The sequence below is a fragment of the Elgaria multicarinata genome, chromosome 2 (genome assembly GCF_023053635.1).
Source record: "Elgaria multicarinata webbii isolate HBS135686 ecotype San Diego chromosome 2, rElgMul1.1.pri, whole genome shotgun sequence".
Classification (NCBI taxonomy): domain Eukaryota; kingdom Metazoa; phylum Chordata; class Lepidosauria; order Squamata; family Anguidae; genus Elgaria; species Elgaria multicarinata.
Window position 1 is genome coordinate 86,814,715 of NC_086172.1, and position 24,022 is coordinate 86,838,736.

General features: G+C 42.5%; 1 protein-coding gene across 1 annotated transcript; it reads right to left on the reverse strand.

Moving 5' to 3' along the window:
* Positions 1-670: 670 nt before the first annotated feature.
* POLR2L (RNA polymerase II, I and III subunit L) lies at positions 671-8,558 on the reverse strand. Its single transcript, XM_063117105.1, has 2 exons — positions 8,464-8,558; positions 671-1,247 (listed from the first exon to the last, which is right to left on the reverse strand). The coding sequence occupies exons 1-2, from the start codon at positions 8,556-8,558 to the stop codon at positions 1,142-1,144; spliced, it is 201 nt and encodes a 66-aa protein (XP_062973175.1). The 3' UTR covers positions 671-1,141.
* Between the last annotated feature and the right edge of the window lie 15,464 nt (positions 8,559-24,022).

Below are 24,022 nucleotides of genomic sequence, written 5' to 3' on the forward strand. Positions count from 1 at the left end.
AGTATTTGTGTTCCAACTTTGCTCATATGATAAACCACTGATCCCAGCATTGGTGTTAGAGCATACAAAATAAATAGAGGCAATTCCTTTCATTAGAGAGCTGCAAAGCTTTCAGTTGCACAGAACTCTAAACCAAGGCAAACCGTTAATGAGGAGATATATTACTTGAAAGCATGTATGTATTTGTACCTCTTACTCATGACATGACTCTGGAGTTATGTGGTACTAACACTAAGCGTTTAATGAATACATCTTTTCCTTCATGTAGTGATTTTTAGAAATTGTAATGATTTTTTAGAAATTGTACAGACAAGAAAGCAGGCCACTCAACTGCTCTGAATTCCTGAAGCTGCTCATTTTTTCTCAACTTTTGCAGCTTCCAAGAAGATCGTGCTAGCAATATACCACGGTAGCTTTGAGGATGATCCCTCAGTTTGAGCACAAGAGATTGAGTTTGATGAATATTGCCCCTTATGCCATTATTTTTTACCCATGGACCTGCTTTTTTGTTGTTTTAAGCAAGCCAAATCCATCTTACATTTTTATTAGTTTTCCACATCACAACCCACAACTCAGTCATCTGGATCTCAGATCTCTAAGTCAGGTTCATAACATACAATTGTGTGGAAGAATATTGGAGAGAGGTTTCTTTCTTTCCACCCCCCACCCCTTTAACATTGATAGATGCCAGGTGTGAACAATATAAAAGAGGTTAGTAGCTAGCAGTTAACACTCACCAGTTTCTTGAATGAGATTTAGAATAACAAGAGCAGCACATGCGGGAAGGGGGGGTGGGAGGACAGTCCTTACATCACAAACAGGCTATATTTGCAAGATTTGTTCAAACTGCTGCCAGTAACTCAAAGTAGTTTTAAAAATTCACCATTCTCCCAAGTCCATGTGATTCTGATGAACTTTCATCCCTGTTTTAATTAAATCTACAGTCTCCAACTGTGTGTAAGTGGATTTCATCTTTCAGTAATTTCCTTTGAAGAGGTTAGTGGCTGGGGCAGGAGTGTGCACAGAGAGTGAAATCCCTCACTGAGCATGATTTGCATTTGTAACCCCAACAGTTTAGCTTGTAGATTTCTAGCAGCACACTGGTCGATGTAAACGTAGCACCATACATTCTTCCTGATCTTTATTTCTCCAGAGGAGCATAAATCAGGAGCTTCTCAATCAGATCCAGATGGGCAAGCAGCATTCGACAGCAGTATCTCTTCAGACCCAGAGTATCCGAGGCATCACTAAGAACAAAGAAAAGCGTGTTTTTTTTTTTAAAAAAAGAACAGCTACATGCTAAAACCAGATCCCAGCCAAATAAAGGCAAAGAATTTTAGGCCTTGCCCATAATGTATCAAAAGGAAACCATGGACCCAGGAAGCTGAGTCCCCCAGATATAATCATGCAAAAAAGAATGCTGCTGTAGTGGACGTTGATTCTTACAGTGTACATGTTCTGTAAATATAACTTTGATAAATTACTGGGGTTTAGATTTTTTTTTTTTAGATGTAAAAATGTCCCTGAGAAGTAGGTAACATTGATCATGGCTTGATCGCCTTGAGTCTCCCTGCCACCCTACACACGCGTTAACATTTCTGGTGTCCCTGAGAGAAAATCTTGACAGTCTGTCTCTTAACAAGGCCTGCCTACCCACAAACAGGATTGGTTGTTTGGTTCTAAGAACCAAGGCTACAGTGCTGGGGTTTGTGTTGCATGCTTGCATGTATCTGGGCTGATTTACTTCTTTAAAAAGCACCAAACACAAAGAACAGCATTTCAGCCAATGTCAGCCTCCAGAAGAAGGGAGGGAGTTTTCTCCTCTCAGGAGGAAAAAAAAAAAAAACAGCAATCATTGCCCGAGTTTACATCTAGCATGTACTTACCTTCTTGTCACATCTATGTTTAGGGGTTCACTATTACAAAAACTGTGCATAGCTCTGGTTCCTAGCAGCCTTCAGAAGCCCCTGCTATCTTTCCTCCCTCCAAAATAAGCCCTATTCTCACAACATATTCAGAGTGAGTGACCAGGTGGCTCCATGCTGAATATATGTGCATTCAGTTGAATATCTCCAAGGAGCCTATGTACATTCAATGGCACACATATAGGACTCTCTTCATACAATCAGAAACTCTAGTAAAGCAGGGTTCCCAATTGCAGGGAGACAGTTGTATGTGTGTCTCCTTGTAAGGGAAGGGCCGTAAACCCCTCTCCCCGCTATTTATATTCTTCACCCTGATTATGTTGTGAGAAAATAAGTTATTTATTTATTTGTTTATTGCATTTTTATCCCGCCCAACAGCCGAAGCTCCCTGGGCAGTTCACAAAAACTAAAACCATTTAAAGTATAAAACACAGTATAAAAACAGGATATAAAATACAAATTAAAAACTGATTAAAAACATACCATACATGATTAAAACATCTTTAAAACATCCTGAAAACATTCTAAAATTTCACTGGATAGGCCTGCCGGAATAGATCAGTCTTGATTGCTTTTTTAAATTATAAAGGACTGTCAAGTTGACAAATCTCCCAGGCCATTCCACAGTTAATAAGCTACTCATTCTGGGGATCTTTCGGGGGGGGGGGGGAAAGATCCTGCCACAGCAAAGGATCTCCAGCAAGAGCAGGTGAGGGAGGGGGATTCAGGTTGTTGCCAAACAGTGCTGGAAGAATTGTGTGCATGGTGGAGGCAAATCTGTAAGATGCTGCAAGGAAGTTAGTGAGCCCTGGAAGCTGTCAAAATTGCTCTGTTTTGCTCTATGGTGAAAGAGTCTTCACTTTTTTCTTGGAGCCTGGTACAGGAAGGGGCTACATTTTGTATACATGGTATTTTCTTAGGTGGCATGAACCAACCTAATGATACTACCTACTACTGTCTGACTTATTGATGTTGCCACTTCAACCATGCTTACTTGGAGGAATTGTGTTGAATTTCACTGGGGAAGGGCTCACTGGCAGGGAATGTGATTTGCATTCAATCCATGGCATCTCCAGGTAGACCGGAGCAAGGAGGAGTTAAATAAGTCTGGAGAGCTGCTGCAGACAATGCTGAGCTAGACCAATAGTGACTTGGTTTAAGGCAACGTCCTATGTTCATTGAAACTAATGGCACTGCAGAATTAGATTGCCCCCTTTGAAGAGGCAGTAAGTAGAAAGTATCTAACACATGGAAAGTCTTATATGCAGGTACAAAAAATTAAAGGCGTGAGTACAGGATCGCAAAGACCTGGCTTGGCAGCACTATGTGTAAAAAGGATCTAGGGATCTTAATGCTTCACAAACTGAACAGGAGCCAACAGTGTGATGCAGCAGGTCAAAAAGCGAATGGAATCTTCATCTGTATTAACAGAAGCGTAGTATCCAAATCATGCGAAGTAATCATCCTGCTCTATTCTTTGCTGCATTTAGAGTACTGTGTCCGGTTCCAGGCACCATATTAACAAACTGAAGCATATCTAAAGAAAAGGGGAACTAGGATGATGAGCGATTTGGAAACCAAGTCCTATGAGGAATGGTTGAAAGAGCTCAGTATGTTTAGCCTGAAAAGAGAGGATTAAAGAGGACACATGACAGTGACCTTCAAATATCTGGAAGGCTGTCATACTGAAGAAGCAGAGTTGTTCTCCATTGCTCCAGAAGACAGGACTAGAACCAATGGTGGAAATTGCAGGGACGCACATTTTAGCTAAAATGTCTTAATGGTAAGAGCTGCTCTACAGTGGGACAGACTGTGCCTCATGATGGTTCTCCTTCACTGGAGATATTTAAACAGAAACTTGACAGCTATCAATCAGAGATGTTGAAACTGCATCCTGCATTACAGATCCTACATTCAGCAGGTGGTTGGACAATATTACATCCAATGTTTCTTCTAACTCTATAATTCAATGACTCATGCCTACTTCATGGCCCTTTTCCAAACTCAGTACTCCAAATATACAGATGCAATTTCATTTTTATAGCTTAACAAGAGGATAAAAACAAACAGGTCCCTGACCAAAGCAGCTTGCAATCTAAAAATAGAGAAAAGGAATCTGAAAAAGGAACAAGAATATGCAACTGATATACAAATGAAGAACAGAATCCCAGAAACCAAGACAAAAAAGAGAATGAAAAAGAGAATGGGTGAGAGTATGCAAAGGAAGTATTAATTCTTTGCAAACCAGTATTGTTTAGCAACAGGATTCTTTGCTAAACAAAAATCACTACACATTTTAATAAGAATTGTTTTCACAGAGCAAAGACAATTGAAAAAGGTCAAAAAGGTGAATTAACACTAAGAGATCCAGGACAGCAGGAGTACAAAACCTATTCAAGATTTTAGAAGCTAAACTGTATGATAGCAGGAGTGATAAGATGCATCAAGGAAGGTTTTTTTAAAAAAGAAATGATCATAAAATGTATCAGTTTTAATATACAGTCATCCAAATATGCATCATTTATGGTGTGTGCATGTGTTGGAAGGGCTTTATATTGTAACTTTGTGCACATACATGCATGGAAGAGCATGTCTGAGTCATTTCTCCTCCTGCAAGATCCCTGTTACTTCATATGTGTGGGTGGGTAATTTTTCATCTATTGCGATGTTGTCCCCAAGAACAACATGTTATTTCTTCCTTACAGAAGTAAATTTATTTATTTATTTATTTTATTTATTTATTACATTTTTATACCGCCCAATAGCCGAAGCTATTCAGTTATGTGGATGAAAATAGATGAATTTAGAAACCACTGGGACAGGGGGCCAAGTCTGTGCCTTCTTCCTGGCAACTCCAACCATTAAGAATTAAACTTACTCCTATCTGCATAGCACCATCCTGGATTTGTTCCTTGGTCACTCTAAAATGTGTGATGGAAGGTTCAGAGAATGAGACTGGATGCTGGCTTTAGACAGATTCTCTCTCATTAGGACACAGTCAGCCCCAATCAGGACTTGCTTTTCAGCCTCCATCTTACAGAAGCAGCTTCTCTGGTTTCTGCCCTGACCTTTTAGGTCAGCATACTATTAGCTTCTGTCCCATAGAATTTCTGGCTTTCAGTGGGGACTAACTCATATGGCTGGGCTGTTGACCTATTCAGGTAGCCACATTTAAAAAGAAGTCAAAACTTTCCAAGTGTTATTTAAGTACTTTTTATTAAGTAAGAACAGAGTACATTCCACATTCTGATCATGAATTGTGCCAGAGTAGTAGACATAGGGAGAGTCAAGTTTCCATTTCCATGATGGACACAGTGTAATTAACATTCAATTTGAGATGGAAGCCACACACAGATCAAGTAGGTAGAAGCTATAATATAGAAGTAGGGACTTGATGAACATAAGATAGTATCTCTTGACCTTAGAGGCCTCCAGTACAGACATCAGATTTCCATAAGGGTTTAATTGAAGATTTCAGCATACTAACATGCAACCCATTCACACTTACCTGGGAGTAAATTCTATTGAACGTCATGGGGCTTACTTCTGAGTAGACATGCATAAAATAGCACTGCAAACCTCCACAAAAACTGCAGAAAGGTTTAGATATTTAAATATATCAGTCCATGGTCCAGTTTTTAAAAGCAGAACTGAATATGCTCCTGAACGTTTTCTTTCTTAAATATTCTAAATGACTGTCTGAAGAGGCTCAATGTAAGTGAAAAGTAGCATTTCCAAATAATGCAGAATTTCTGCATCCCTAAACTAGGAAATTATTCAGTTTACCTGACCCATTTTTGCTAAAAGAAATGATTTTAACAATATCTGACATATAGATCTGCCCCCAAAATTGTCAAAGACAGTTAGCTAACATAGATAGCTTTGCTGCTAGGGGGAACTCAAATATGCATTGTCTGCTCACTTGGTTAATGTAAAATTATACAATAAATTGCAAGAGAAACAGATTTATGCCCAAGGCATTCATTCATTCAGGTGCATTTATCATGCAAATATTGTACTAAAACTCTGCTTAATCTCAAATATTAGATGCATCAATCCCAATTCTGTATTTGCAATGAAAAATCAATGGTTATCACAACAGCTATGATTAATTGCAACCAAAAGCAACAGAACGAACTTAAGGAAAATAGTGGAAAGAAGCAACAAAACAGAATAACAGTAAGATGGAGGCATTCTCTACACTCTAGCTAGTCAAGGAAGGAAGCTTTTCTTAGCTTTTTCTGCTATATTTTTATTTAATATCTGGCCATTTAATTCTATTAGAAAAATGGTGTTATGTGGCTGCCAAATGGCAAATTATAAAGTATCTATATATGAAGTTCGTACAAGTATTTTTCTTAACAGATACTTATTAAGAACTGCTAGAATATTAATGTGTAAAATACAGCCAAATTAGCTGATGATTCTTTGTGATTTAATAAAAACTTAAAAACAGGAATGCACTTTTGCTATTCAGTTATGGAATGCTAAAAATGAACACCTAAGAAATACTTTTTGTGCTGTTCCGTATTCAAGTGTCTCAAACTACTCTGCTGTTGAAAGGGTACAGAACTAGTTTTATGTCCTTTCTTTCTTGCAGCACCAATATGCTACAGTCGAATTGTGTAAATAAATTAACTTACATTTCAAATGATCAAATTTAAACCAAGGGTTCATATTTTGTCCATGGCTGCAGCAGAGGGAGATGCGGGGAGTGGGGGGCATTCCATCAATTGTGCTGATAGACCAGTTCCATCAGGCTCCTTCTCCTGCTGAACTGTTTCTATTCCAGCTGGCCGTTATAAGAACTACAATTTAGTCTGCTTTTTTCCTCTTCTCTCCCCATCCCCTTTTCACCACATCTTTTAGACTGTCAGCATGTGGGCAGGGACCGTCTTGTTCTATTGATTGTATATAAGTCACTCTAGGAGCCTTTTTGGCTGAAGAGTGGGGTAAAAATGCTATAAATACGTAAGAAGACACCTGTGTGCCCTATAGAAACTTATTGGCATTCTAAATTATGATGTACTTTTTTAAATGTTCCAAAATACAAATTCAGTATCCTGATAAGTTTCTAGTTCTTATAAGTGTGTGTGTGTGAGAGAGAGAGAGCACTTTATGGGAAGTGTGACAGCAAAGAGGTCAGGTACCAGAAGACACCTAAAATTAGTCTTCAATTTGTTATACATTCTTGGGTTTCCTGAGAACTCAAGCATTCCAAGGATTTAGCAGTAAGACAGAGCCTATCATGGGAATCCTATAACTTACTTGGGAGTAAATTACACTGAATTTAATTGCGCTTACTTCAGAGTAGAGATGTACTGAACTGCATTGTTAACAGCACAAATACAGGAGAGCTATGTTTGTGAAAGCATTACACTGAAATACAAAAGATGGGTAACACTATCTACTGTTCATTGAATTTTTTTGCCATGTCATATGGCAATGCTGAATCACAGTAAGATAGGATGCTTGAATATAAATGTTGAAGGATTGTCTGTTCTAGCAGCTCTATCTCTGTGGGAGAGATTGAAATGTTCTAACTCTGTTTGACACACACTTCTCACTTTGTCAGTATGCTTTATTGGTAAGAAAGCACTAACACCTGAAGCTCAGCAATGTAAGAGCACATGCTTTGCATGCAGAAGGTCCCAGGTTCAATCCCTGGCTTCTCCAGGTAGGGCTAGCAAAGAAATTTTGCCTGAAGCCCTGGAGAGCCATTGCCAGTCAGTGTCAACAAAACCGGGCTAGATGGTCTGATCTCAGTATAAGACAACTTCCTACATTCCAATCAACAGAACCATTATTATATTATTTATTTATAATCATTTTTAGGCTGCCTTTAAGGTTTTATCACCCCTCCCATTTCCGAGGCCAGAGCACGGTCAAGGAGGAAATCCTCACTATCCTATGACCCTCAGACAATATCTAGGGGCCATGGGATTATTTCCTAAAATGAGGTAAAGATGGCTTAAAATGTCAACACTTAATTTTCAACATAACCTTGATCCAGGATATTTTAAGGAATGCCTTGTCTTGTATAAGCGGAGATCCTGTTTCCTCCCGAGTCTAGAATAGGGGTGGGGAATCGGTGGCTCTCCAGATGTTGGACTCCAACTACCATAATCCCATAATTGGACATGCTGGCTGGGCTGATGAAAACTGGGAGTCCAGCAACATTTGAATGGCCACAAATTTCTCAAGTGTGTAACAGAAAGATGGTGATGAGTAAGACTTTTATGGTAGCAACACTCTGATTGTGGAACACTCTGCCTAAAAAGGCCCATCAAATAACCTCTTGTTTTGTTTTGAGATTGCATGGAATTAAACAATGTTTTTTTCAGAAGGTATTTGAAGAATTTCCCACAGTGCTGCTTTAATTGTATTATGATTTTTGGGGGATACATCCCTTAGACTGATTTTATCGTTTAAGCATTAAAGATTTGACATAGATGTTATTATTGACAAGATTTTGGAAGCTGTATTTGTACTTAAAACACTTTTGAAAACAGAAGAGTGCAAGGAGAAGTACACAAACCCTTCTGTATATTCTACTTGCAGAAGGCCAAGGTACGCCTCCCATTTGTTTCCAACTATTTTGCCACCAGTGAAGCATCTCATGGGTATAATCATTTTATACCTAGGAAATCATTAAGGAAAGGAAAATTAAACAGAAAGCTCATGATTTGGTGTATTTAGATTCTAGAATTTAGTCTATTAAGTAACCAAAGCCAAACATTTAAGACCTATTAGTTTCAAAGGAAGAAATCTGCTGAAGTCAATGGATGTAAAAGTGATTAACTCTGGATGAACTGTGTCCTTGTTTTGCAGCCTATGTTTTTTTGAAATTAAGTCTACAACCCAGCCCTAAGCGCATTTCCTTAGATGCAAGTGCCACTGATAAAGAACAATCTGGAAGAACCTCATACTGCAGGCTTGTTGAAGTTAAGTGGGTGTGGACCTAGTAGTCAGTGCCTGAATGAGTGGTTACTGGGTGCCCCAAGTAAGCAAGACAAAGCATATGTGCAATAAACAAATGAGTGTAATGGGGCTTACTTTTGAGTATGTGTATTATTAACTAATTTACTAATATATGCACACTTAGAGCAATCCAATAATAATAATAATAATAATAATAATAATAATAATAATAATAATAATTATTTGTATCCCACCTTGGGGTGCTATAGGATGCTATGGATCTCTTCCTCTGTGCCTGTAGACAGAGCTACAAATGTGGAGGAGGAGAACTGATTGTGGATCTTCCATTCCTGCTGCTGCAAAAAGCTTTCCCTACAACATCGAAAGTGCGACCTCATAAGTGAAGTGGAGGTAGGAGAAAAGGGAACATCCTTGGTGGACAGGGAGGGGAGAGGCTGGGATATGCAAAATCCTATGGCCTCTCCAGTCCCCTCTCCAGCCACTAAAAGGTAAGTCAGTCAGAGGGGCTCAGAGACAGATTTAGTTGTTTTTTGTATTTTAAATGAGGGAATGGAGATGAAATTGCCTCCATCCTTCTCTTGTCCTGCCTGGCTCTTACCAGCAGAACATAGGATAGGCAAAGGGCTCTGAACTTGAAACCTCTCTTTCTATTAGGAGTGCAACCCATAGGATTGCATTGTAAACTTATTTAAGATGTCACTGCATTGTTTACATGTATTAATTCCAAATATTCAGATTTTTCTTAAAGAAAACCAACACTGGTTATAATCCCAGAGTTCATTAAGAAAAATAGAGATATTCTTTGTTCAAAATATTGACAAGGATATTGATTCAGGCAATCAGCAACAGAAACAATGCAGCATCAGTTGTTTCCTCCATCCCTGCATGTGCTGGTCACATGACTGGGAATATCCTAACCCACTACACCGTGGGTTGCTGTGTCATCCGAACCCAGTATGCAGAATGGATGTAGTGAATTTTCATCCACCCTATAACCCCTAGAGCAAACCATGGTTTGTAGGGTGGGTAAAAATTCACTACACCCATGCCGGGTTTGGATGACATGACAACATGCAATGTAGCATAGGTAATTCCAGTTGCAAGATCAGCATACGCAGAGGAAACAACCAAAGCTGCATTGTTTCTTCCGCTGATTATCCAAAACTGGACACTATGTTGAATCACAGATTTTGTCACATCTCACCTTTGCAGAAGACTGCAAAATTTAATGGAATTTTAGTGGTTCTGATTTAAACTAATCATTTGCCAGTTTAATTTGTGTCTTTTAACAAACAGTATTGAAAGTAAGGGGCATGTAGAATTATTTAAGTCTCCTTCACCTCTAAGTGAGAAGGTGAACATAGCATAGATTGCATCAAACTGTTTTTCTAAGTGTGATATCTATATTGGAGACACTCCTTATCCCCTTCTCAGTTTGAGCCAAATAACATGCATGATCAGGCAACTCTAGTGCCACACTTAAGAGTGGTGGGCTTAGATATTGAAGGAACTCCAACATAATTTCCCGCTTAGCCATGGAATTCACTGGGTGACCATCAAGCAAATCAGTCTCTCAGCCTGATGCCAACTTGTATCAGAGGGTTGTTGTTAAGATGAAATTCATCAGAATAAATCTCACTGAAAACAACACATTCTAGAGGGATAGTTTTGTTTTCCTGTTACAGCAAACACAAAGAAGAATCTTGTGGCACCTTGAGGATTCACCTTTATTGTAACATTAACAATTTTTGAACTAGAACCCACTTGGCCAGAGCCATACAGGTTTATACCACAAAAAGCAAGTCTTTAAGTTGCCGTTTTGTTTTTGATTTCTAACCAATTGCAAATCCCATTTGGTTTCAAAACATGGTCTCCAGGGGGTTGAAGTAGCCCTCCAACAAAGTGACCAGCAGCGCTGCTGCAACGTATCTGTACATTCTGGCGTGACTGTCAGTTCAGGATCCAGCTGCCATGGCCCTGACCGCCTCGAAACGCGGGCGGATACAATTCTGATAATGATAGGGGAGGCGGAGGAGGGGACACACGTTCCCGTCTCCCGCAGCTGGCTTGAGCCTGTGGAAAAAGCTTCAATCCGTTTTTCACGCACTCCTTCCTTAGAATGAAAAAATAAATTATTATTATTATTATTATTATTATTATTATTATTATTATTATTATTATTTACTGCTAGTATTAGCAGCAATGCCAGCCACTCTCCCCTTATTTTGAGGAGATGAAAAAGTGTCCGAAACTGAGGAAAAGAGTTTGGAGTAAAGGAACAGTATCCGTTGTTAGTCCTACAGAGTAGACCCATTGAAATGAATGGGACTTAAATTAGTCAGGACTAACTCAAGCCCCATTCATTTCAGTGGGTCTACTCTAAGTAAGGCTTGTGTTAGATTTTGCCTAAGGCGTCCGACAGAAAGGACAAACCAAACTGAAGTACAGCGCCGGGAAACGTCCTGCCGCCAAAGCGCTCAACCGACATACCTACCTAAGAAACACTCACCGAGCCCCGCTCGCGCCACGTTCAAGCCTCCGGTACAACAACGGCGCCGCCACTCCACGCTTTGTAACCGCCGCGCCCCCTCCCCTTCAGGCACTACTAGTCCATAAAAGGTGGGGTGTGTGTGTGTCCCGGCTTCCGCAACCTACTTTGGCCTTGCAGTGCCTTAAGAGATAATAGCGCTAGGTACCCATGGAGAGTAGCGTTAGTCCATGAAGGGTTGGGAAATCATATTATTCCTTTTTGTTTATTTCTTTCGCTTTTTTAACCCCCAACTCCTCCCCACGGCTACGGATTGGTACATTCCGAGAGGTACGGCGTCGCGGTTGGCTCAAGATAACCGCGTTCGTCTACAGAGCTTCGCGATTCTCGTGCGCGCGGCGTTGAGTGGCAGCTGGGGCGTTCGGGTTGCAGAGCGCTGGGTTTAGGCAGCCCGAGCAGCGGTTCTTCGGAAGCAGCAGCAGCAGCGGGTGAGCGTCAGGTATGCCTTTCGCTTTCGCGTTGCTCTGCCACGGCGCTCTTTTGCAGACACGTGTTGCTAGAGTTCTTCTGATGGAGAGTTTTAAAAGGGACGAACGCGGGTGGTGGTGGGGTGTCTCTTCCCCGTACGTTGATTTGTGCTTGTAGATTGGAAAGTGCAACTGGTGGTGGTGTTGCAGCTGAGCCCGATCAAGTTTCCCCCCGCTGCCGATGGGAGCAAGGACGGGCATAAAAAGGGGGGCACCTGGGCAAGAGGTGGCAGCCCTTGTTCCTCGCCACCCCGACTTGTTGGCAGTCTGCTATTTTGTTGCCTTGCCTCGAAACACAGCTGGTCTGGTCCTCTGCGACTCTTGGCGATTTCTTCTTGCTCTGCCCAAGCCGCTCAAGTTAGTAGCGGTTTGCGGCGTGTGTGTATATTTGGGGAGGAGATGCCTGGCGCTAGCTGCTCTCGAACAGCGATTGCAATCTCGGCTAGCTATATTTTAAAACAGCCTTCCCCCAAGCGGGCGATCTCCAAACGCGTCAAACTGCAATCCCCATCCGGCTGGGGATGATGGGGATTGCAGTCCGCCGCGTCTGGAAGACGCCCGGTTGGGGGGGAAGGCTGTTTTAAAGCAACGGGAGTGAACTTTAAATGGAAATACGCGCTCCCGGAGGGAGGAAAGTGTGTGGGGGGCGGGTAAACCACCTTCTTTTTTAACACGGAGACAGAGTCGTGGAGAAAATGCAACTGCTCTTGGTCGTTCATCCATCCTGGTTTTCCCCTAATGCTGCTCCTGCGCTGGTTTTTCATTACCCGAGGAAGGAATCTTCCCCCGTTCTTTCCTATTGAGTGTTGACTTGATGGATCCGAAGGCTGCTGGTGTCACGCGAAAACTTGCCCAATATAGATCTTTTACAGACAGAGTCGCTGTTCTCCAAATCTCTCGGGGGCGGGACCCGCGGCCGCTCGGCCTTTTCCCCGGAGAAATCTCAAACCGCTCCGGGTCTGGCACGTCTGCAGCCCGATCCAGTGAGTGCACGCTTATTACTCGGAAATAAATTCCACGGATGTCAGTGAGATTTACTCCCGGATAAGGGTGCCTCGGTTTGGAAGCCTGCCCACTGGCGCATAAAAGACGTCTTAAATAAGATCGACGGACCTCCTGCGTCCATGCAGGGCTTACGGGCGAGCGAGTCCCACTGAATTTAGTGGGGCTTACTTTCGAGCGAACAATTGCATGCGTCGGATCAGGCTGCACGTTAAACAGCGACAAAGCCTTGTTTAGTACTTTAAAAAAAAATCCGCTCTTTCTCCAAGGAGCGTAGGATGGCATGTGGAGCTGTCCTTTTAACCTCAACAACAGTCCTGTGAGGTAGATCAAGTTGAGGATTTGCCCAAGGTTATCCAGTGAAAGCTTAATGAGCGAGTGGAGATCTGGACTTAAGCCACCTTGGGGAAGCTCACAAAAAAATTACCAGAGTGTACATTTGAGGGGCGGGGAGGAAGGTTTTAAAGTTGAATTAATTACACACTAGCTTATCCAGAAGAAACAATTGAGTTAAAATCCGGTTATGGCTTATTTGGGGGGCATTCTGTTCAAGTTAATGGTGGTCCTCGCCAGTATGTAGTTTAAGGACTGTAGTCTTCTTGGTTACCCTACCATGTAGTTGAACTTTTCTGGAGTTCTCAGCTTGGCTGAAGTGGATGGGTGTGGTCTGTTTGTTTTCTTTTTTCTCTAGAGTAACTTTGGCCAGTCTCTCTCTGGCCACATGTGCAGAATATACTTAAGAGTCGCCTTTAAAAGGTTGAGATTTATTCACAAACGTATTTAGGACAAAATGTTCCAGCTTCAGGAGGATTAGCATGTAATGTTTGCAGGATTGTGTCCAATGGCAACATTTTATTCGGGGAGAGCTACAAATCGTGGGATGGGGGTGGAGAGAGGACAAATGAATTGGATATTAGGTTTGCAATTTGTCAGACCCTGCACTTCAGCAAGCTATTTCTGTGTCTTCAGGCATAGACCAAAAGAGGGACTATCGTGTTTCTTGATTTCCCAGTTGTGTCTCATGAGAGTGTTTGGTATTTGAAACCAGTGGTGCTATTATTATTATTTATTTCTTTGCAAATATTTATCATATAGCTGCAAGGCTTACTTGGGAGTAAGTCTCCTTGAACTCATAGGTCAATAGGTCTTACTTTTGAGTAACGAGAAGTCCAATCCTGTGCAGGACTTATTTACCACAAACTTTAAAAAAGGTGCATAGTTACCATAGAGGGGAAGGGAAGCTGAGAGAAAAAGGGAAGTGTGCCTTGCTAGGTAAAGTCAGGGTCAGCATGAAGGGTCCGCGTGGTTGGTTACTTGCCGAGGGCTCGCACCCCGGCAGAAGCCCACTCACAAGAGCCCCCTGGGATTGCTCCTCCTCTTCACCCTTGCAACCTGCATGTTCACCTGCTTCTTGCTCTGGCCCAGGCAATGTTGGTGGTGAGGAGAAGAGGCAGTAGATGCCGCTGCCTTCTTGCTCACTGGATCTCTTTCTGTCAAGCAAACACAACGTAGCAATTATGCCAGAGAGGAAGAGGAGCAATAGTAACTGGGTGGTGAGAAAGTTGACTCACTGAGGGAGGGGCCCATTGAGGGGGTCTTATTCATGGGCCCTCAGAAATCCTGGAGCTGGGACAGGTTTTTTTTTTAGCAGCATCCCCCTGCCACTCCCCAGTCTAGAAACACCAATTAAAGCCCCAATCCTATGCATGTTTAGACAGAAAAAAGCCCTCCAACTCCCAGCAGTGCCCAGCCAGTCTTTTCTTTTCCCATCTAAACATGCATAGGATTGTGCCCTGGAGGTAGATTGCCACTACCGTGTATGTTGCTTTCATAGTCTGGACTGCCTAGGGCATGGAGGAATGAAAGCCTTCTTGGGAGAGGTAATTCGAGGGAGCCATTCCCTGCAGCCCACAAGGCTCGCTTTCTCTAGGGAGGAATCAGGGAGGCAGCCTTGAATGGGGTGAGGGGCGGCAGACTTTGTCTTGCATTACCATGGGGGGGGCAGCCTGTAGCCCTCCAGATGTTGCTGGGTTTCCCGTCCCCCTCAGCCCCAGCCAGCATGGCCAATGGGCCATGGGAATTTGAGTCCAATACCCACTGGAGGCTCACAGGGTTCCCAACCCACCCTTCTTTGATCAAGCCTGTCAGGGGAAAAAGAAGATTCCTGCTTTTTCTCTTGGAGTTCAGCTGAGGCTACTCAGGAGGGGGAGGGAGAAAGAGGCTTTGTGAACACTCTCTATTTCCCTACCCCTGTGTGCTCTACCTTGTGTGAAGGGTTGCAGAAGAGGGATGATCTTCATGCAAGGTCTCCTAGCCCACCCCTCTTGTCCATCAAATGGCAAGCTGTGTGGTGGTGACCTATCTGTCTCAACTTATTTCTAGGCTGCCTTTACAGTTGAAACATTACGCTAGTTATGTACCCTTGGTGTTCAGGGAAGCAAAGTGTGTGCTAAGGGAAACAGGTTGCTGGACTAGGTAGCCCTTTGGGCTGATCCAACAGGGTGAGTTTTATCAGTTGATGAAATAGACATGGGGCTCATCTACATGGGTGCTTTGCCCCTGGATTACTTTAGAGTGGCGGCAGGTGATCTACATAATGCAGCTGCCACTCCGAAGCAATCCAGGGGCAAAGCCCCAAAGCTCCGGAATAAAGAAGTCAGGTACTTATCCTGACTCTTTTAGATTGGAGCAAGGTTCTGTGCCTCTGCAGAGCCTTGTTTAGAAATAAATAAATAAAATTTAAAGGGGGGTTGGAAATCCCACCAGGGAGGGAGCACCCCGTTCCTCCCCCCTTGTTCCCCCCGTTAGCTGTAAATGAGATCCTTCACATTTACAGCAAAACATACAAACAAATAACACATCAGACCCATTTTCCCTTTAAAATCCTTACTAACCATAGAAGAGGGGGCATAGATGCTCCCAGGCGCCCCCGGACAGGCCTCGTGAGTGCTCAGGTGGGTGGGCATGGTGGCACTGGTGCCTGAAGCCCTAAACTTTGCTCCTTCCCATGTAGACGTTCGGAAGGAGTGTCAATGCAGCTGTGCCACGGCTTGCACCACTGGGCGCAGCATTATTGACGTCATACAGAAGAGGTCATGGAAAGAACCGGACCTTTTTTCATTTCTCCCTGGAGCACATGCTTGTGTGTGTGTGTAAATCAGACTTCTCCAGTCTGTAGCTTTCAAACATGTTGGACTAGAACTCCCATCATCCCCTCTCCACCAGCATGGCCAGTGCTGGTTAGAAAGTAAGAGTTCGGTACAGTGCCTCTTCTTTTTCTGAAATACAGCTTCTTTTGTAATCCCTTATTCATGGGATAGCTGCGGTGCTTATCTCAGCATGAAGTGTACATTAGGAATAACCCAGGGGGAAAATAAGAGAAGTTAAATGGAATATGTGTGTGGGTACTACTGATGTTCAGTAGTTTACTGAAGTTACCAATGGAATAAGAGCTGGAGTAAAGAAAAAGACATGTGAATATCTGATTTCATTAGAATTAGATTCACTTTCATTATGTGTGGTAGTACATTAAGGCTGCATTCCTATACACATGTATGAGGGAGTAAACCCATTGAACTTAGTGGAACTTACATTTGAGTAGACATACATTGGATTGGACTATAAGTCAGACTTGCAAAGAAATCCGGAAAGGCCTGATATGTTCCAGGGCCAAAGCAGACATTGCATTTGTATGTACATTTTTAATTTTTACTCTAGAATAGGTGCAGGGTCTTCTGATTTGGATCAGCACCCTAGTATGAGGGGGCTTTAACCCCCTCAATGGGCCCAATTCACATTGGGGAGCCTACACCTGCAAATTCTATTGCAATATAGCAATCTACTTGCTTCATGAATCATATGTGGGTTTTTAGTCCTATCAAAAGCTTTTCTACTTTGTAGTTGTATGAACAGGCGAGTGGCAATTTAGAACACTTTAAGAAGCCCTTTTGGGGTAGGACTGGCCAGTTTTTCTCATGGACCAACTTTAATTTTATTGGACTGCCACCATCCTCCTCTCTGCTGCAACCTTATCAAGTTTTGTTCCAGGTTTAGTAAAACAGCTTCCCACCATTTCACTCTTAAGGAAAATAAAATTGTTGGAAAGATAGAGAATTCTCACACTTTCCCCTTGGGTTTTCTCTAACATGCCCTTTAACTGGGAAGCTGTTCTTACCAGATAGAGTTGACATTATTAATAGTGCCTGACCTCTTTTTTGCCCAGTGTTTGTGCTTTTAATGCAGGGTTGGGCAATGCCCAGAGTTTCAGGGGGCATTTTTGCCTTCCTGGTCCTCCATCATGGGCCTGGGCCACATTCTACAGAGTGCCATACAGTCCATGGAGCACCCCCTCCAAAAAGAGAGAGAAAAGGCCTTGAAATCACTGTTTTTAAAAATCGATTGGGGAGGCCAGCAGGGGCTGCAAAGGGCTGGCAGGACTGCCCATCCCTTTTTTTAACAGCACGAATTAAGGAAGGGGAGCTTTTGACAGCAGTTTCTTCCCATGCTAAGAAAAGCTTCATCTGCTAAATGCTTGCAGGTCGGGCTGCTGTTCAAAGCACAGGGAGCTGTTTGTTTGTTTTTAAGTTGGGATTCATTTTGGAAAGGGGCTGTGGTGCGAACCACGCTTCCGTTGTCTGGAGCAGCCCCTAAGTTGGCCATCTCAGTTTTAAATGAACAGAACCTTGCAAATGAATTAGAAATTAAATTTTAACACCTCTTTTAAAAAAATCTTGTGAACTGCCCAGATTTTTCAGCTATTGGGTAATACAGAAATATAATAAATAAAGGGCACCCCAATTAGATGCACATTCAACTCAAGTGCCTCTTTAAGGTCAGCTCCTAACAATTATTCATGTTGTTTGTAAGTCATACGCACTGCCATTAACATTCAAGACTTGCATGCACCAGTCTTGATTCATTTCCTCGAGTCTCGTCGGTCTAGTTAATGTTGGGCTATTGTATTGATAAAAAGGTCCTGCAGTACCTAGGGCAAATGTCTGGAAATAAAGATTTCTCATCTTATTATTTTGCTTTTTAGGGGTTGATAAGCAAGCCAAGAAACTCCTTATTGTGCACCATGTCACCTGGGTAATATTTGTCATGGCACTGCAAAACACTTGGGAATTTACTGAACTTTCTGCAGGAAAAAGTGCCCACAAATCCCCCTCAATCCAAATAGATTGATGCACCTGGAGATATAGCTGGATAAAGAGCTGGCACCAGAGGTTGTCATGGTGGGGCCCAGGGTTTCAGAAGGCCATCACCATTGCGATCTCTGGCCAGTGCTGGGTGCCCCTGCTGCCATCAGAGTCTATGCACAACACTGCTGCTGCTTTTCTACTGCCACCACTGCCAGTCATGCACCTCACCTCTGGTGTCTGGTCTTGCATCTTGGAAAATCTAGCAGGTTGGCCTTGTGCCATGGAATGAAACTGAGCATCGAATCAGGATCCGTATTAAGTGCTGTTGTTGCCATCGAATAAAACACGCCTGCAGGAGAAGAGGGTGAAATGAGTTGCAGGGGCAGCAGAAAGTTGCACTTTGTGAGAACTCTGCTGTTGGTAGGGGAAGCAGGAGCACCCCACTGGGGGAGGGGGAGATTGATGCCGGGCCCGGGCCCATCAGTGATAGCATGCCAAGGGCTCAATATCAACATACTGAGCTTTTCCTCTGACCCCAGGTGGTTAGTTGCATTGATCTGAATGGGACTTACCTCCAAGTAAGTGTGCTCAGGATGGAAGTTAGAATAATAAACTGCACAATAGCCACACTTGCCTCCTGATCCTGTCTATGTGGGCAGGATGATAAGAAAGACCCCTTAAAGGGGCTCAGACTTCTAGTGGTCTGGAGGCAAGTAGGTGGTCTGGATGCTGCACCTGTTCATGGAATGTAAGTATTGCACTTGCATGGATCTGACTTAATGAACATTGCTGAACTTTGCAAATATGCACACAATCCAAATAGGCAGAGACCAGGGTGTGTGGAAATGGCAGAGTTCGCTGGTATCTCATCCATGACATTAGAACCTGGAGCACCTGCCTCTGCTGTCTTTCTTTGCCAGAATATAGCCAGGAACCAAACAGCAGATCAAATGAGACTGCCGATGGCGATCAAAGCAGCAACCTCCAATGGAGAGCATGTCCCACCCCACATGCACAAACCCTCAAAAGAACAGATTCAGGTGAGAATGCATGACTTTGGAAAAGGAGGTGGAGAAGGCCGTGGGCTGGGGCTTGTGGAATGGGGCGTCCCCATCTCTCTCTCTCTCTCTCTCTCTCTCACACACACACACACACACACACACACACTCTTACACACACTTGCACTTGCAGGTGCTGCCCATTAAAGAGCCAAATCTCTCCAGAGCATGATCCTGCCTCAACTTTTGACAATGTTCAGCTGGTTTTCAATGCAGAGGACCCATAATGTTTATGGGTTCTCTGCATTTAAAGCCCACAGAACACCATCAGAGGTTGAGAGAGGATGGGGTTGTGGAGATCTACCTTCTCCCCACCCCTGACTTACTGGGATAGTGGCAAGCAGCTACCTCACAGTCACTCATTTATATGAAGAATGATCTTCTCTCTCACAGATGTTGCTGACAGTGTTGTTACTTCACCAGGTTGGGGAGTTGATGTCGAGGCCTATGGAAAATGGCAGCTGTGTACTGTGAAGTAGGAGGGTGAGATCATAGTGAGGGAGCAGCATAGGGACTTTGCTGTTGTTGGGATGGAGTGGGCAAATCAAAAGTGTAGTTTTGAAGCACACCCTATCCATTTTACTCATTCTGGGTTTTGGCTCCTCAGTTTCTTGAGTCAAGGGTTGTTGTGGCCCCATTCCTTGGAATTAATTAACTGGAAGTTGTTGGGGCTTGAACCTAAGACCCTGTGAGGCAGGTGAAGCTGAGCAGTGTCAACTGGGCTGTAGGCACTCAATTAGCTAAACAGCTCAATGGGCTTCTCCCATATTGGAGTCCAACCCTCACCATACTAGTTTTTAAGCAGAGAGTGTTGTTTTTCCATCCAAAAAGTAAATTAAAAAATGAGGCCTAAACAAATGACAATTGGGATCATCAAATCAAAGCAGAATGCGTGCCTCCCACAACTTTGATAAGAGGGAATTTCAGCTGGTGAGGTGTGTCTTGTCCTGACACACCTGTTGGAATTCTTTAGGAGTCTCCAGTTTACTTGTGTGATCCTACATCCTATTGAATTAAATAGCATGTTGGAGAATTCAGTCCCATCACTGATTCAGTCTGTGGGAAGTTGCATGTGCGACAGAGTTTTGATGTGTGCTGATAACACATGCTTAGAAAATGGAACTCTGGGGCGCCACATTCTGCCATACTGTTATTAGCTATCTTTCTTGAATTGTGCTTTTCTTGTGTCTTGCATCAGACAAAAGAAGGTGCTTCTTGGCTGACCTTATTGCTCCATCTGTTAGTAATGTATGACTTTTATTTTTTAAAGGGTTGGTTCCCCTCCCTCTGAAAATGGAATTTCCACTGCCCCTGACATGTGAGCTGATACAAGCCATTATTGCCCTGGATATAAATAATTGTGCCTTAATGCACAGCTTATGTTAATGCGACTTTCGTGACTATTTTTTGAAAACATGGATTATTGACCTGATGTGAAGAAACTCGAGCCTCAATGTGAACTGTAGAGGAGTACATGCTCCCAGTCGAAGCAATGGGGATAGTGGAAACATGATTTTTATGACTTTGAGTACTAATGAAGATAAAATTCTCTCTGCTCCCCACCTTTCTGCCACCCAAGGACAGTAATTGTCTTCAGCTGTGAACAGAGGAAATTGAATTGGTAGTGAGCACAGAAACAACTGCTGTGTGCTAAGTCTTTCTAAAAATGAATGTTTCTCTCCCCCACCCTGTTGAAAGTTTCCTGAACTTAAATGTTTTATTGTAATCCTTTGTCCATGACTGCATCTGTCTTAAAAATATTATAGTTGTATGATTTTTGAAGGGGGTGTAAAAAGGGAGGCATTGTTTAATTCTGCAATCCTAAACAGATTAATTGGGGAGTAAGTTCCATTGAGCATAGTAAGATTACTTTCAAGGCAACACATATAGGATTGTGCTATGAGAGAATGGCCAGATCTACACTGAGTTCCATCAGATGGGGGAAACCACGCCTCCCTACCATCACTTCTCCGCCCCTGTTTTCATTGCTTCCTCTTTTGAAAGAGGAAGTAAGCAACATGCAGAAGGCCCATTCAGTCGGCCGTTCTAATTGCGCTGCTTCTCCTGCATGCAGCAGAAGATAATAGCAGCTTCCGTGTTTAAAAATATATTGGACTTTCTGAGTTTTTTTTGTTGCTGTGCGAGGAAGGCCAGAAGGGGCAGGAGGTGCACAGGAGGCAGATGACGTCATGAGAGGGACCTGTGAAAATCCATGAGTGCCCAGTAGTGAGCGTGCAATAAAACACTTGTCTGATGGAGCTCCAAGCAAGACATAACTCATTGAAAGCGGGTTGAAAATGGTATATGGAATATGTCATGGGCTTGAACAGTTGTCAATACTGTTATAAACTATTATAAAGCAGTAGTGTAGATCCTGTCAGCATAGGCATTAAGGTCTACAGCAATGCTCATGTGGATTGGGACAGAAAAAACAACCACCACCTTGTAAGGCAGCAATGATGTTCCGAGTTAGGTTTTATTTCTACCTGTTTCACAACAACTGCTTCATCTGAATCAGAAATCACAAACAGCTTAAAGTTGCTTTTGGTTGGGGAAAGAAGAGGATTTGTTGAGTTATACTCCACGTAATTCAACAACGTTTTAAAGTTCTCCAAACAAGGATTGACTTGGATCCCCAGCCAAAAAGATGCAAATCTTTAGGATTAGTGAGTTCTTGACCAGCTGTTATTTCTGATCCAAACGAAGCAGTTGTTGTGAAACAGGTAGAAATAAAAACGGAGACCTGTAGCTCAAGTATTCAATTATCACTTTGTTATTGTAAACTACTTGATTTTGGTTCTGTTAATTTGTTCAGTTTCATTAAATACTTATGTTTAATCATTTTTATATAAAATGTTTGTTTACTACCCCAGTTGCTTTGATATTATTTAACATTTTAGCATTTTTCCAATTTGAGGGCCATAGAGATTTCACATTTTCTTGTCCTCCTCTTACCACTTTAAGGAAGTGATTATCCCCTGCTCTTCGTGACTTTAGGGCTGTTTCAGATAACTTTAACATTCAGTGACTGTGTTGGGATGTGATTCTCTGTTATGAATGGATGATGTTATTCTAGATCCAGTTGAATTGGAGTGGATTGTGGGGTCTATGCTTTCTGTGACAAAACTAAGATCTGTGTTTGCTTCAAATAGGTTGATTCCTGATTTGTTATTGGGAGGGAAGTCTTCAATGGGTTGAATTTTCATGGAATGCTTGCATTTTAATATGTTTCTTGCTGATTATGTATTGGGGCTAGATGGCTAGGGCTGCTTGTAATGCTTTGTTAGGCAAAGTTATAGTTGACTGTTTGGGAAGATCTCATAGAGTTCCACTGTTGATTGGGACCTACGCAGGCCTTGTTTAGCAAGCAAGCCTTTTCTGTACTGAGCTGCTCGGATATGCTTTTATAGTTTCTCATTTAGCACTCATCAGTGTGCAGGGCAGCAAGGGCATTTTCGCTCTTGAGATTCAGCCAGTGAAGTATTTCAAGTGCCTGAATATTCTCTAAGCTGTTTTCATAAACTATCTTTTGAGGTGGGTCTAGGGGTGAGCCATCTCCCTCTTCCCTGAGATGCTAATTTTGTAGCTTCTGCTGTAGGGGGGAGTTTCAGGAAAACAATTCTAGGCTTTCTCCTTCGGCAGTGGAGTTCCAGCTGTGTATCTATCTTATAGGAAGATTTTCCAAAAGACAGGGTTCATTCTAAGCATTTTTTTCAACTGCACAAGAAGCCAGTGCAGACTCCCATCCTCAATGCATGAGCACCTCCCAAAAATTTTCTAAGGGGAAAACTATATATGAAAGTAGGATGAGAAAATGAGAATGATTAGCGCAATTAAGAGAGACAGTCTTCTTCTTTGCCTTTATTCTGCTGTGTGTCACTGGTATATACCTACATAGATTGTTGATTGGAACATGAGCTTCTGATTAATCAAACAGTTGATCTCAATAATATAAGATTAGTATAAGGTTATGAAGATTGAAAAACAGTAATTATCTTAATGTTCCATTTCTTTATCTTATTTTCTTATTTTTATATGAAACAGCTTTGCTCCTTAATAAAGTCCATATTCTCAACTGCACAAAAACAGTTTCAGCTGCACAATATTTTTCCAACTGCACAAAATGTGATCAGCTGCACATTAGAATAGACCCTGCCAATATGTGACTTCCTTGCCAATGAAACCCCTATGCATGGACAGATGTTCTAGGGCAGCCTCCCCCAACCTGGTGCTTTCCAGATTTGTTGGACTACACCTTCCAGCATCCCCCAGCTGTTCTAGGGCACATACTCTCTTCATGTGGGACAACTGGCCAAGACTGTAGGATCTTATCATTTTGAGATAACTGAGAATGGATCCAAGAACAGAGCTCAGCAAGTTGCCTTTCATGGGAGTTTTATACAGGCACACACACTGATATATCACAACACTGCGTTAGCATCTCCAACATTTGCTAAATTCGTTTCTCTTTCACACTGGTTCTGTGCTGACCCTGGAGATAACATTTGTATTTCCAGGAGACCTTCTGGAATTGCATACTCACGTTGTTTGTTTTTTAAATGAATAAATCTTAAATTTGTGCAACTGCATTTGGATGCTTCGCTATCTCCCAATAGGTTTTACGCTAACAAAATAGGAAGGGTGTGTGGCATGACTAGAGCCGTCTCCTAGGGTCAAGAAATGATTAGGTTCTGGGATCATGATGTAGCTAGGATGTTCGTCTTTTTGCCAGCAAACAAAATTATTGAGGTGTGGGCTTCAACTGTAAAGGATGTGGAACCGAATAATGACCAGGAAGAGGGATGACGTGAGACTTCAGTGCAGACTAGTAGTGTAAATGCTTCTACCACTTTAATCAGTGCATGGCTTTTGTTCCCCACTTCCGGTTTTAATACACAAAACGCATCACTGGTTGTGATGCAGCTTGTACCCTTTCCTC